This window comes from Arvicola amphibius, chromosome 14 (assembly GCF_903992535.2).
Source record: "Arvicola amphibius chromosome 14, mArvAmp1.2, whole genome shotgun sequence".
In the NCBI taxonomy this organism is placed as follows: domain Eukaryota; kingdom Metazoa; phylum Chordata; class Mammalia; order Rodentia; family Cricetidae; genus Arvicola; species Arvicola amphibius.
The window spans coordinates 40,432,431-40,447,471 of NC_052060.1; the positions used below are offsets into that span (position 1 = coordinate 40,432,431).

The window sequence follows — 15,041 nt, forward strand, 5'->3', positions numbered from 1 at the left end:
TTATTTACTTATTTATTTGGGGTTTTTGAGTCAGAGTTCCTCTGCTGTAATGGCCATAGCTGGCTTTGTAGAACAGGCTGTCCTCAAACTTAACAGAGACCTACTTGCCTCTGCCTCCTGAGTTCTGGGATTAAAGGTGTGTGCCACCATGCTGGCTTCAAAACACAATTTTAAATAAAAAAAAAGAAAAGAAACTATATATCAGAATTTTTAATCCCTAGCCATATGTAGATAGATCCCAAGATACAGTGAGTAGTTTAATGCATTAACTAATTTTAAACATATTATGAAAGAAAACTCCCAAAATACCATAGATCATGGAAAATGCAATTATCCAGTAAAAATATTAACTAACGTAAGTATATATCTAAATAGGAGATACTAAAGACTCTTGGGTTGTGGGAAGCTTATGTTTAGAAAGTCTAGGGGCTGGAGGAATGGCTTAGTGACTAAGAGCACAAACTGCTTTTGCAGAGGACATGGTTGGCTCCCAACATTCACACGGAGTTACTTACAACCACCTGCAACCGTAGCTCCAGGGAATCCAATGCCTTCTTCTAACCGGTGCAGGAGCTGCGCTCATGTGTATGGACCTACGCCCCTGCCCCTGCTCCCCACACATACAATTTTAAAAATTAAAAAAGGAGGCTAGAGAGATGGCTCAGCAATTAAGAGCAGTGGCGCTCTTCTAGAGGACCTAGGCTTAATTCTCAGCACTCATGTGGCTGCTCGCAATCATTTGTAACCCCAGTTCCAGGAGATCTGCACTCTCTTCCAGCTTGCACTGACACCAGGCATGGACATGATACCCAGACATACATGGAGGCAAAAATATATAATAAAAACAAGTCTTATTCTAAAAAAGAAAGAAAAAAGAAAATTTATAAAAGAACATAAAGTTCGGTGGATTGAGAGGTAGGAAAAATCAGAGAGGAATAGAGGAGGAAAACATTTGATTGAAATATATTGTATGAAAAAAATTTCAGTTAAATAGAAAGTAAAACAGAAAAAGAAAATCTATGCACAGAGTGGCTGCTGTCAGCTTCGCAATGCACATCTCCAACTAGCACTTAGAGAAGGCTAACATGTATAAAATAAGAATTTAACATTTATAAAATAAGACTAAAGGTTGCTGGTCTTGTGGTTTGCTTTGTTTTTGTTTTGACAGGGGTCTCACTGTGTAGCCCTGGCAGTCCTGGATCTCACTCCGTAGACCAGGATGGCCTTGAACTCATGGAAATCTGCCTGCCTCTGCCTCGAGAAGACTGGGAGCAAAGACAGGCACCACCACGGCTGGAACAAACGACACCGATTTCACAAAGGATGTCTTCGTCTAAGCAGTGTGAGTGGTTTTCTCCTCCCCTTTGTGGACTAGCCCCATTTTAAACGCCATGAAAAGCTGCTAACGTCTCAGAGTCCATGGACAACACCTGTGGAAGGCAACCCTGACCAACCACAGGGTCTGGTCATGTTCCTACAGAAAACAGCCAGTTCTGGAGAATTGACACCATGAATCCATAGAATGGTTAGAAAGACACTGACCAAATTAACTATCTAACTTTAAGCTCTAACAACAAAAATCATCTACGTAAAATCCGTAGTCAAAAGTATAGTACCTACCAATGCTAGTCCTGACTTTTAGTATAACAAACTACACTGGAAAGCAAGGGATTCTGATAAAACAGAAATATCTACTTGTTCCCCAAAATCATCTACCATATTCCAAAGCTAAAAATAAGTCTGATCATATTTGTATCTATCTTCCTCTCCTGGAATTGCAATGATTTAGTAATTTTATCAGGCTAAATTAAAACTGAAATCCTTTATAAAGACTATGAAATGATATAGAAATGAACAAACAGATGATTTTTATGAACTTTTTTCCACACCCCACAATAACTCATCTGGGCCTATGTTGGCTTCAATGGGAACTTTATAATGACCATAATTGTCTCTTTAATTATGTATTAGTAACAGTAAGTATAGAAATAAAAAAATCTATAATGATACTGTAATACATTAAAGTAGAAAATTATATTTGGTATTACTTAACCAAAATGCTATACCTTATAACATGCAACTTTTTAGGGAGTACAATTATTTTGCTTCTCGTCCCAACATGTCCCTAGAGAAGCACGAACAACCACTGTAGACCAATGCAACTGACTTTCTCCCCAAGCTAAACTGTCTTGGCTATCTACTATTGTTTGAAGAAGATCCTTCATTTGTTTTGATTAAGTAGAAAATGCTAAACCCTCAGTTCTCCTCCAGGGCTGTTCAAGGTGAGAATCCCAGCACATTAGACTGCTGCTTTGTGTAGGTGTCTGGGGAATAGGTATCTCTGCTTCTCCTAAGGAGACAGGGTCTTTACTGGATTGGAGCCCTTTCAGAACACACACCATCCTTTTGTTACTATTTGGGACTTTTGTGATGATTTGTTTTCGGGGGGGGGGGGGGCAAAGAGGGGAGGGATGGAGAAACAGAGGGAGGGACTAAGAGAAATCTTACAGGCTATCCATGCATCAGGATTCCAGGTCCCATTGCTAAAGGAGCTTGGCGAGGAGTCCATGAGATGCAGCCCTTCCTCACACTGTGGTGGAGAGTACAGACTGAAGTTTGGGTTCCAGACCATCCTATGCACAGTACTTTCTTCAGGCTCTTCCAGTCTACCCAGGCCCAAGTGGCTTACACAGAAAAGTTCTCCGTGAAGTCCAGATAGACCAGGAGAAAATCAAGTACTCTATCCACAATGCTCGCCTCCTGCTTTGTCTCTTATTGTTTACTTAAACATTCATTTCTTACTTCTTAAAAAGTAAGTGAAGTCAGGCAATGGTGGCGCACACCTTTAATCCCAGCACTCGGGAGGCAGAGGCAGGCGGATCTCTGTAAGTTCCAGGCCAGCCTGGTCTATAAGAGCTAGTTCCAGGACAGGCTCCAAAGCTACACACAAACCCTGCCTCAAACAAACAAGCAAACTAACTAACATACAGTGAAAATGATTTTGGAAAAACACCAGTTTCCAAACAAGATAGAACATAAACAAATAGGATTAAGGAGATGGAGTCTGCATATCGTTTAAGACATCTTCAAAAGGGACCAAAAGTAGAAAGTGACCGAGCAGAAAATGTCACTTTATAAAATCAATCAAAACTTATTCTCCTTTTAGTTACATTTTTATAAGGAAAATGTACAGTAAAATTAGATCTCTCTGTCTCTCTCTGTCTCTCTGTCTGTCTTTGTCTCTGTCTCTCTCTGTCTCTCTCTCTCTGTCTCTCTCTCTCTCTCTCTCTCTGTCTCGCTCTCTCTCTCAGAACAGGATGTCACTGTAGAGTTCCTCCATACTTTGCTGTATGGAACAGTAACAGATGACACATGCTCAGACAGTTACTGTAGCTGATATATCTTGTAAGAACACAACATTGAAAACTACCTTGCTACATATGAGTAGGGGATTCTTATTGAACATCTGCGTGACAGCAAACTGCAAAGCCATTTTAAAGGACTGAGTCACATTCACGCGAACCTGTAAGGACTGGTCTTCAAACACTTTTGTTAAGGTGCAGAAGAGTTTTAATTTTTGTTGGTCTCACATGAGAAGTGAAAAATCTTAAAAATATTTAGGCATTTCTGCAAAGATTAGAAAGGAACAATGAATGTCTACCGGAAACGAGAACTTAGGGTCAAGAAAACAAGAAGGAAACAAATACTTACCATGACTGCAGGTCCAATGGGCTCTCTCTCCCTCCCTCCTGCCCTCCACCCCCCCCCCATTTTCATTTTTTCACTTAAATGTGCATTTCTTACCTTATTTTTTTTTTTTTACAAAAGATGAGTTATGTAAATAACTGAAATAGACAATAGAAAACGTAAATCCACATCCCTGCAGTGTTAAAAGTGTTTTCATTTTCATTAAGTGCCTTTGGTCTTTTTGTTACAATGTGTCCCTAGATAGCACACCACTCTCAATTTCTACTCCTCCTTCAGAGATCATGGATCCGGGAACACAGCACACACCACTGAATTAGAGCTGAACTTGAAAGATAATAGATGCAAGTCCTTAAAGAGTGTGCCTTTAACAAGTAAAACAGACGCTACCTTAATGAAAAGTAGACAACCCAATGGCTACAAGCCAGGGGGAGATATTGGCAAATGAACAAATTTCAGCTCATTATACCAACATCAGTCAAATATGACCAGTCTAAGGAGAAACAGGAAACTAGGATCAGACTAACCAGAGGTGGATGGAGAGCATCCTAAAATCAAGCAATGAGCAATGGACCAGTCTCTTGATTCAGCATCACCAAGTGAGAAACCACTCTCCCAACTGACCAGAGCTAAGAATATGTATGCCATCCAGACATACACAAGCATTTGTCTCTCCTACATATTAGAACACTGTAACTCAGCAGGTTTCAACATTCTGTTCAAGGTTAGTTTAGAAGCAGTGCACAGACCCAGCAGTTTACTTTAGGACTGGTTAATTAATTACAGGGCAGCTACACAATGAATCCATACAAAGGGACTTTTCACATACAGATAATAAGGAAATGACTTTAAGATGTTCTGCAGTGAAGGCACAGAGCCGGTTATCCACTATTTTCTATTTGTAGAGAGGAGGTAGGTGGCAAGAGAGACAGAGAAAAGACCCAGAGTATGAAAAATATCTCCGAAAGGCATACGGGACCACTGATGGCGATTATTTCTGAGGAGTGGTTATCACAGAAAATGAATACATTTTCCTTTCTAAATAAATCAAGATTCTAAAAAAAGTTTTGGGAAAATTTAAAAACCTACAAACAACGGAAAGAAAAAGATCCTGCTGTCTCCAGGAACACCAGTAACACTGAGATCAACATGGCCCATGGGCAAGGATGGATTGTTAAGTTGGGAGCGCAGCCCCCAGGCCCTCGCATCTATCCCAGTCCCTAGGCCTGGGAGTTGTATTGGTCTAGACTCCAAATCCCAGCATGCCATGGTGGGGGTCAGGACCACTCCCACAGGGTATTTAAGTGAGCTCCCAGAGGAGAAACACGTGGTTTTCAGGTCTGCGCGGTGCTACCTGCTGTCCTGTCTCCCCGCCATGCGCTCAGCCATGAGCTCAGCCACCCGAGAGCGTCATTCTTAACAAAACGATGGGCATTTTGATTTGGTTTGATTTGACCTAATTGGATTTCTTGCGCCGGTGGAGCTGCCCTTTTCTTATTAATTTTCACTTATCATGGATGACTTGCAAACTGTCAAGTGCTCTGTGGTTTTTGCATCAATTTCTGTATTTGCATGAATTTGTAAACTTACAGTAAGTTTTGAATGAGGAAAAAAAGAAGAAGAGAGGAAAAGACAAAGCTACCTCTGCGTTGTGGAGGACATAGTAAGGTTCAATCTCTGCACTGAATACCATCCTCATTCGCTGTGGGAGCCCCACGGAGTAGGTCAACATCACTAACCCTCATCTCAAAAGCAGTTGGTCTGACTTGAACTGCACAGAGCACGAACCCTGCAGACAGAGTACCAAGAAGAAACGTGCGGGACAGCACAAGAAGCACACCTGCTGTGTGCTGCAGGATCTGGTTTCTGAGTAGCAGTATTCTGCTCCCAGGTAGCTGTGTGCAGGGCTTGTGTTTTCCTGTGCCAGGGGTGTGAGGAGAGACCTGGCCACTACCTCTCAAGAGTCTACCATGCTTCCTCTTCACTTGGCCAGCCCTTCACTTGCCCTAAAACTTCTACTCCGTAAAGGTTAAGAGCCCAAATTAACTGGAGGAAAGAGCTTGGGAAATCAGGGGCTCTGAATAGCATTGTTGCAAAGATCAGTTCTAACCATGGAAAGAAAGGAAAGAGGAAAGTCGTTTCTTTACAACTTCGCTTTGAAGACCACACACACTCAAAAACTACCTGCTTCAAAAGGTCAAGATTCTTCAGCACTGCTTTGTGCTTGGTATCTGCATTCCTAGACCACTCGAGGTCACTCAAGGAACTCAGTGTTCTTAAACAATCTTTCCAGGGCAGGGGTGGCTGAATACCCTTTGTTAGAAAACAACAACAACAAACCCAACCTCACTTCCTAAGGATTTGGGGATTCAGGTTTGGTGACAAAATTAATTCTAAAATTATCCACTCTTGCTTTTATTCCTACCTTAAAAACAAACAAAAGAGATTCTCTGTTCTAATCCCATAATGAGGAGAGGAAGTTGATGAACTCAGGACAATGGGGTATGTTCAGCTCCTTTAAGCTGTCTCCAATATGGCTCCAGATAGAACAACTACCCCAGATTCCCAGTTATTCTTGGGACACGCACAATTGTATAGTTATAAATAAGCTGTTAATATAAGACAGCCTCTATGCGTAACAAAAGTGGTTTAATTGAAGGCTATGAACGGAAAGATGTTTGCTAGAGGAGACCTCTGTGAGGGGCATAACACGTGAGACTTCCAAGTTGGCTTCACCTGAGGGCTAGGTGGAGCTGCTCTCTGGCAGAGCGCTTGCCCAGCAGGTGCAAGCCCCAGGGTTTGATCCTCAGGGCCAAAAAGAAGAATTTCTAATTTACTCGTAATCATTTAAAGAGGGTATTTAAAACCTAACTTACCAAGGACACACTTCATGAAATAGTATGAATGAGGACAAAACTCAATGACCCGTGCAAGGATCAAAAAAGAAATCATTTCTTTCTACAAGACTCAGTTTCTGAGCGAAGACACAAGAGAGCAACCATAAAATTTAAGCGTCTTGTTTGCTGCAGTGAAGCTCTGGGCCTCTTACTTGAAATACAGAAACAATTCAATAATGTGCTGATCAAACCTCGCTATGTCCACACCCACCAGCAAGCAGCACACAGTCTGACGCCAACAATCAGGTGACTGCAAAAACGGTTTCTGGATGATTTGCTATTCTCAGTCCCTTCTTTATTAACCTTAAGTTTAGAATTGATAACTCCGAAATCTTCAGGTGGGCTTTGTCTGGCTGCAGCCTCTACTAACTTAAGAGACGTGACAGGAAGAACGAGCCCAGAACTAACAGATCAGTCTGTCTGTGTTTGTAAGGGTTCAGTCTTTCCCCACCCTCCAGCCAAAACAACACAAATATCTACAATTTCCCTGCCCATAAGGATAAAGGCTACAAAACCGTCTTAATCCATATCATCTCCTTCAGTTCTCTGACAGTCAGAGAACTAACTCTAAGCTCCGGAAAGTGCTCTCAACAAAAATACTATTGTCATTGAGCCGTATGTCCAGCCTGGTCTCCACAGCAAAGGGAGAAATCATAGTGCTTGGTGCCAGACACTCTGTGTTCCTCTCATCACGGAAGTTTTTCATGACCTTTGCGGGCAGCCAGGTGGCTAAGCAGCTACAAAGGTGGGGCCTCATCCCAAGACCCCCAAGTTATCCACTCCTTTTATTTGTTTGTGAAATGAAACCCAGAAACCTAAGAAATCTCAACTACAAAAGTCTCTACTTGGCAGCGGGAGAGAGGAAATTAACATAATTCATATGAAATGTGCCGTTCAGATGAGGGGAAACTTAAATAAAAGAAAATTACATGCAAGAAGCAAACATGTTGTGACAATATTTGAGAGACCGAGGAACTGTGTGCTGTAAATACATAGCCACCAATACGTGAACATAAGAGATTTTCATCTGATAATAAAGAACCCCATTAATATCCAATAACTTGAAAGCCCAAGAAAATTAGAAAATCAAATGTGGAACTTTCAATGTGCAAGAGATGTATTTAGGAGCCAAGAACACAAAGCAAAGAGTCAAAGAATAGAAAGACACCAAGGGTCTGACCCAAAAAAGAACTATGAAAACACAGCCTGCCTATTTCTGGAAACTGTCACGCCTTTCCAGCATAGCAGGAATGCAGGGATTGGCTCTGGGTGACAGGCAGGAAATATGAGGACAGACCCTATGCCCACTGGGCTGTTCTACTCTAGCCTTTGGCAGTCTTGGAGAAAAAGATGAACGTTCCCGAGTTAAATTCGGCTTTGTAGTTAATGATGGCAAGCCAGAGGGGAGGTCAGACAATTCCATGACTCTGCAATGCTAGTCTCTCTAAACAAGTCCAGGAAAAGGAGAACAAGCAGGGGTGAGATGGAGAGGGTTTGGTGTAGATATCTGACTCGGGTGACTGTTGGGTCAAAACATGTCATGAATGTTGAACCCAATGGAGCAGCCAGTCACTGAAGGGTCTCTACCCAAAGGTCATAAGATCCAGTAGACAACATAATGTGGGTATCACTTTCCCCCACCAACACCTATGTTTAGAGATAAACTGTAACTACGCTGTATAACAGGTGGTTACAGGTACCATTTGTTTTGCTGTGCTGTTTTGAAGGAAAATTCCAAAGTGAGTCAATCAGAGAACCATGGCACCTTTGATAAGGAAGCAAGCGGCATGGAAAAGAACACTCAGATTATTTTAAGGGTCAAAGAGCCAAAGATACTTTTCACATTATATTTTTTAGGACCAGGCTGGAGATCACATAGACTTAATTCGAGATGTTTTCCTTGAATTGAATGCAAAACTTCCAGTTTCAAGAAAGCATAACCGTTAGGAGTGTTTAGAGAGACTTCATTAATCCCGCAAGCCACCTTTTGGTGCTGGTGCATCCCTTTGAGCTGACCTCTTGCCCTCACATTCCTCCACCTTAGATCAAAACAAAGGAAGGCAGACTGAGCTGATAGGAGACGTTTGGACCATGTAAGATTCTGCAAAAGGAAAACAGATAAAAGACTAGTTCCACCCCTTAATTCATCCTTATGGTCTCGCCATCTTCGGTGTTAAAGGCCAAGGCCCCTTTTCAATGTGAAGAAACTTCATTTCCTTGAGACAGGGAACCTCGGAACTATTTCTAATTTGGCCAGCAGTAACACAAAGCGTGCGTTTTTCATGATGGAATAACAGAGAATTTGATAGCACATATTTACTCTTCCTGCACTCAGCACGGACACTGAACATGACCAAGGACAGCTGTAGCGTTTGCGCAGGCCAGGAGGAATTTCAGTGCTCATTTCAGGGTTCTGCGCCGTTAAGGTGTGTACTATTTCAGATTGATTTTAGAGATGAAGATAACAGAGGAAGCGCAGGAATGATGAATTATTCAACCAAAGTCACACAGCCAAGAAGGTCAAACCGGAATTTAAAACCGGGCTGTCTAGACCCGATGTCCACGCCGCCCTCGGTTATGCTGGCTCCTGAACTTTCGCACATCGCAGATGAACAGCCATGTGGCAAAGACAATCTTACACCTCTGTAATGTGACCACTTTAATCTCCGGTTCCTACACAGCACTTCCCTCGCAGGTTCAGGACTAACAAGGGGGAAAGGAGAAATGCCCAATGCCCCCACTTGGCATTCTTTTAGTAACAAAAGGAAGCTTTGAAAATGACAGCGTCTCCAATCTGGTAAGAAATGCATGGGAGAAAGAAAAGGTCTCAGAAATCTCTGGGATGATGTTTCATAATGCCACTGTAACTTTAAAAGGCCTCAGTACTTATTCAGATTCAAATTTGCCAAGCTAGTGCATACTTGAGAAATCTTAATTACTTGGTACAGGAAAACAGGACTGGCTCCTAGTGTGGCTTGGGGAATTCCACAGCAGGACCTCTCCAGAGACCTCGGGAGTTTTCACCCTAGAATTCTTTCAACACACCTGGCATCGAACCTACATTCTCCTAATCCCTGCCTCTGGGGCAGGTGTGAAGGTGTGCCCACCACCGCACAGGTCGTTCTGCCAGGGCATGGCTCCTTGACCTGGGAGGGGCCAGGCGACTGCATGAACCTCCAGGCCCTTCACCGTTCAGTTTGCCAGTTTCTTGAGAGTTCCAGCGGGGAAGAAGGCAAGTGAGCTCCTCCCTGCAAAGAGTCTGACACTGTTACCATCGAGGATGGGTTTGTTTCACGACTGGGTCTCTTTACTCTTTGGTAATCTAGACAGGTAGCTCATCAACCTTAATACTGCCTCTGACTTCCAGGAGTTCTAACACCGTATTTGGCAGAAGGCTACATCCTCCCAGGGATGTTTTGGATCATTTCCTCTTGAAACAAATTAATCGATTAATCTGAATAGGTTAGCTAATGAAAGCAGGACAGTGTCCTCTCATGGACCAGAAACCAGAAACTCCATCTCTCTTTTGCAGGAGGCAATGCCCCGAGTGAGCAAGGGGCCAGTGCTTCTAAGTCACACAAAGCCAAACATTAGTCCTCTTCACCTGCCTGTCGTCCCCAACTGGAGACGACAGCCTGAATGTCCCCTGATTAACCTGTGACAATCGTCCTCCTTCCTCAACAAAGTTGAACACCAGAGTATTATTGATAATAGCTGACGGAACTCTTCATCTTCCCGAGTCCCCACACTGCCACTGCCCTCAAGCCTCCTCCATTGTCCTTCTCTACGATACCTCACGCCCGACAAGATGTCCCAATGTGGAGTCCAGCTCAGTTCCCTTCATCTTACAAGATGCTGTGCTCAAAAGATGCCCCAGAAAACGTCTTGATCATTTGGGGTGTCTCTTTGTGGAGGGGGAGGAGAAAAACAGGAAGACCAGGGTAAAAGTTTGAGATCCAGAACTAAGTAAAATCTGGAAAATGTGCTAAATGACTCACATTTTTTGTTTAGGACGAAGAGGAACTTAATCATTCATGTGTCTATTTTGATCACGAGTAAAACAGAAATCAGTGTTCTGATTTGGCACTGACTCTAAGGCTTTGATTTATTATGGAATTTACAAATGATGTTTTCCGTGACCCTATTGGTTGGCCCGTGTAGATATCAGCACAACTTCTCTCGCTAAAAAAACACTTGCCAATGGCAAGTGTGTCATTTTACACACTAGCTCCAATGAAGATTTTATAGGTACTCTGAAGTTCCAGGCTTATTTAGTGTAAATATCGTCTAGACACATTATCTCATTTTCATCTCAAAGCTTGGAGCAAAGGAAGAAAGAAGCCCGATAAGAACCCTGTGGAAGCTGAGGACAAAAGCTTAAATGGGCAGCACAGGGCTGGAGAGATGGCTCTGTAGTTAAGAGCACTGGCTGCTCTTCTCAAAGACCTAGGTTCAATCCCCAACACCCGCATGGTGCATAGACATATATGCAAGCAAAACACCCATACACATAAAATAATAAAATAAACAGACAGCATAGAAGGTGGCTGGCTCTCTGTGAATGGTAAAGCTGGCACCCATGACACAGGTGCTTTGGGTTGGAAAAGGGCAGAATAAGGATTTGGGGCAGATCTGCACAGCCAAGACTTGCTTGGTAATAGCAAACCCTCCAAAGTGCAGAGTAAAGTCTAGAGCCATGGTGGAAAGATATATATCCCAGGGAACTGGAGCTTCCAGACCTGATACTCACGTTGACACTGTCCCCAGGACTGGCGAGCCCAGCCCCAGCAGCAGTCAATCCTGCCGCCATAACGACACAGGCCAATCGAAGAGACTATTTGCCTGGGCCACCTACCAAACAAACAAAAAAAAATGTGAAATAAATAAAGACACGTGAGATTTAAAATCGCTCTCTCTTTGTTTTAAGCAACAAAATCTACTTAAACCACACCCAGCACTTTGCTACAAACACCTTACTGTCTGTAGGAATTTGAGGAGGACTGGACACCTTCTCAGTAATAGTTCTCCAACGATCTAATTTCGAACTGTAAAGTTAAACATATACACACCGGGCACACAGCAGTAGGGAGAGAAGCAGTGCCAGCTGAAACCAAGACATCCCAGGTCACCACCATTCACGGGGTGGTTTCTGAAAGCTTGAAATAAAACAGATTTCCCAGACCCACAGCTGTTGGGGGGAGGCAGTTTCGACTAATACACCATACACTGATACACCCACTGTACACCGAAAAGCGTTGAATAACAGATCTGGCAAAGCAGAAAGAATTTCTGCTGAGTATAAAGGGCAGATAAGGAAATGGGCAAGAAGAGGCTATTCAAAAATCAAACGCAACAAAACTCATTTCGATCCAACTATCCCCTCCCATCACTGCCATGCCATAAGAGAGGTCTAAAACCAAGGAATTTAAACTGTGGGGAACGCATAAAGTTTCCTCGTGTTTTGCAAGCTGTCTGCATCAGCAATTCAGGGACTGCAAGTTTAAGGTGCAGATCCCATGTATCAGAGAACGCTTAGTGTGCCATCCTTAGCAGTTTAGATTCACACCTATCAGTCTGTCTTACTCCCGTACATCTAAATAGGCTGTTTTGGACGCCTTTTAAAAGCAATAATACATTTACAAGTGTGTGTGCCTCTTGTGAATGTGTGCCCCAAAGCAATGCACCTCGAGTTCACGTGTGGGCAAAGAATTGATTTTAATAATAAAAGCCTTAGCCCCTGACTGCTTTCCACTTCTCCTTAAACTCTTTATCTTTTCAATCCATCTTCTCTTTACCCTCAGGCCCAAGGAACAAAATAACCCCTAACTTTCTATTTCCTCCGACCAGGTGCTGAACAAGGAGCGCTGCTTTCACTCTTCCGCGCTCCGTGGCTTCCCCTCCGGGAAAGCCAATCAATCCTGGAATTGATTGGTTCCAAGATTGCAGGTAAAAAGGTGCGGCATCTTCAAGGCAGTTGAGGGACAGGCTCTAGGGGTGGGGGCGGGGTAGGTGGCGGGGTGAACCAGCGGGAAACCTGTCCAGCTGAGGCCCTCAGCAGGGACTGAGGGGAGCGACCCTCGCGGAGGGCGAGGGATCTCAGGGCAGAGAGCGCGCCGCGCAGTCTTGGGAGGACACGCTAAGTGACAGCGGAGACCCAGCTCGAGATTGTTGGGACCTGTCAGAGCACGCATCAGTCAGGCCCGCCAGGTCTGAGTGGTGCCGCGTGGACGGACACACACACACACACACACACACACACACACACAGAGAGAGAGAGAGAGAGAGAGAGAGAGAGAGAGAGAGAGAGAGAGAGAGAGAGAGAGAGAGAGAGAGAGAGAGAGAGAGAGAGAGAGAGAGAGAGAGAGAGAGCGTCCCCTCTCAATCCTCATATTGAGCTTCTGTCCCTTCTAGAGGACACACACACACACACACACACACGGAGGGTCCCCTCAGTCCTCATGTTGAGCTCCCGTCCCCTCCAGAAATTAAGAGGGGAGCTCGCGGGTGCCCCCGTTTCCGAGTCGCGTCCTCGCCGCCACTCTTTGTCGAGCCGCCCAGTCACCTGCAAGTTTCCCCTCGGAACGCAGTCCACCCTGCGCACTGGCCGCGGGCTGCAGGGACGCCCCACTCGCCACCTGTGTCCCTGCGTCGGCTTGCGCTCACCGCAAGCCGGGCACCAGCCTCTTGGCTCCCCAGTCCCGAACGGGGCTGCACAATCGGAGTTCCCTGCGGGAAGGAGAGGGCGCTGGGGACCCATCTCACCTCCCATCGAAGTCGGCGGCCGCCTGCAGGTAGAGCGAGGACGCGAGCACCGCCGCCAGGAGCACAGCCATGCCGGCGGGCCAGGACGTGGGGCGCTGAGGCTTACGGGGAGCTGTGCGTCCCGGGATCTCCGGGTCTCCTTCGGCGCGACACCAGCAGCTGCTGGGACGCACAGGGCGCGGCGCGCTGCCGGGCAGGTCTGCGGCGAGCTGGCAGAGCCCCTCCGGCTCCCTCCTGGCGAGGGGAGGTGCTGCGGCTGGAGCCGCGCCGCCCGCCCGCCCGCGGGGAGGGGCGAGGCGGGAGGGACGAGCCGCGCAGCCCGCCGCCCTCGTGCCCTGGGCGCGCGCCGGGGCTCGCCCCTCCCCGGGCCCCCGCGGTTGGGGCAGCTCTGGGGGCGGGGACGCCGTGCGCCACCAGCGTTTGCCACGAGTGGCGCTTGCCCCGGGCTGCAAGAAAAGTTGCGAGCACAGCCTGGAAGAGAGAGAGCTGGGGGACCTGCCTGAAAGGGTGAGCCTGAGGAAAACTGCGGGAGGTTGGGGCGAGGGGGCGGGGTACGCGCTCTGCGGGGTCCCTCAGACAGGTGGGGGCTCCCCAGACGGGCGGGCTGCTGGGTAAGAACACAAGCTTTAGGCACCAACACCAAAGAGGTTCTTGAACTGATTAAGGCAGAGATTGCTTCTAGTGTAGGACCGGCATAGCCCTGTACCTTTTTCCTGAAAAAGGTGTTTGCATCTCAGGTCACGTTTGAAGAAGAAACGTGCAAACTGTTCTTGTCTCCCGCAGCTCTACTCCACCAAGTTGTCCCCCACCCCGACCCTCGCCGTGGAAGGGCTGTTACCACCTAGGCAGCTTGTGGTGGTCATGACGGGACCTCTGTGGAACCGTTTGAAGTAGTTACTATATTGCTGCAGAGTAAAAAGCATTAAACCGAAGGACTGCTCATGTGAAAATACACACTTTTCCTAAAGTATCCGTTGAAACTTACTTAAATCAGTCCTCTCCTCAAACCATGTCCCAGTGACTATTCTGTCCCCTCTCTTCTCAGTTCATGGTCTCGTGGCCTTCTGGTACCCTCTAGGCATGCCCTTGCATTAAGGACATTGACTGTACAGCTGTCTCACTTCTTTAGTTTGTTCAAAAATCACCCGAGGAGCCAAATATGAATACTATTTAAAATTCTTATCTTACCCCTCGGGCGTCACCTCCCGCTATACCGGGCCGTTCCCCATCCCACTGGTCTTCCGTCTTACTGTATAATTTGTTTATACATGGTCTTTCTCCTGTAGGGTAAACCCTAGAAGAATAGCTATCTTTGTTTAGTGCCTGCAACACTATCTGGCACATAGTAGGTGCTTACAAATGTTGAAAGTGTTTGCTCCATTACAAATGTCACGCCAAACTCATCTGTTTGAGGTCTCTGCTACTTGAATTGTTGGCGAAAAGTTCTGTGGCAGGGTGGCTGCCCTATCCTGATTTATCAGTGTGTGTAAAACTAGGAATTTTCTGCGAGAAAAGGAAAAATGTTTCCAGCTTGAACATCTCTTTGATTTCCAAGTTGTTTTCTGTTAGCAAAACACGTTTCTATTTTAATCTCAGAACACATCCATGCCAGTTCAGGCTTGGGACATTGTTTTAGGCAAACAGCTTGGTGTCATCCATTTCAGATGCTTCTAACGG

At 45.4% G+C, this 15,041-nt stretch overlaps 1 protein-coding gene across 3 annotated transcripts in view; it reads right to left on the reverse strand.

Annotated features, from left to right (window-relative positions):
• The window catches only part of Npnt (nephronectin), a 64,133-nt gene extending 50,698 nt beyond the window's left edge, over positions 1–13,435 (reverse strand). For all 3 annotated transcript variants that reach the window (XM_038311419.1, XM_038311420.1, XM_038311418.1), the window contains exons 1-2: positions 13,365–13,435; positions 11,353–11,453 (exon numbers count right to left, since the gene is read on the reverse strand). In XM_038311419.1, coding sequence (XP_038167347.1) covers positions 11,353–11,453; positions 13,365–13,435 — 172 coding nt within the window. The remainder of the gene's footprint in view (positions 1–11,352; positions 11,454–13,364) is intronic.
• Positions 13,436–15,041: the final 1,606 nt, after the last annotated feature.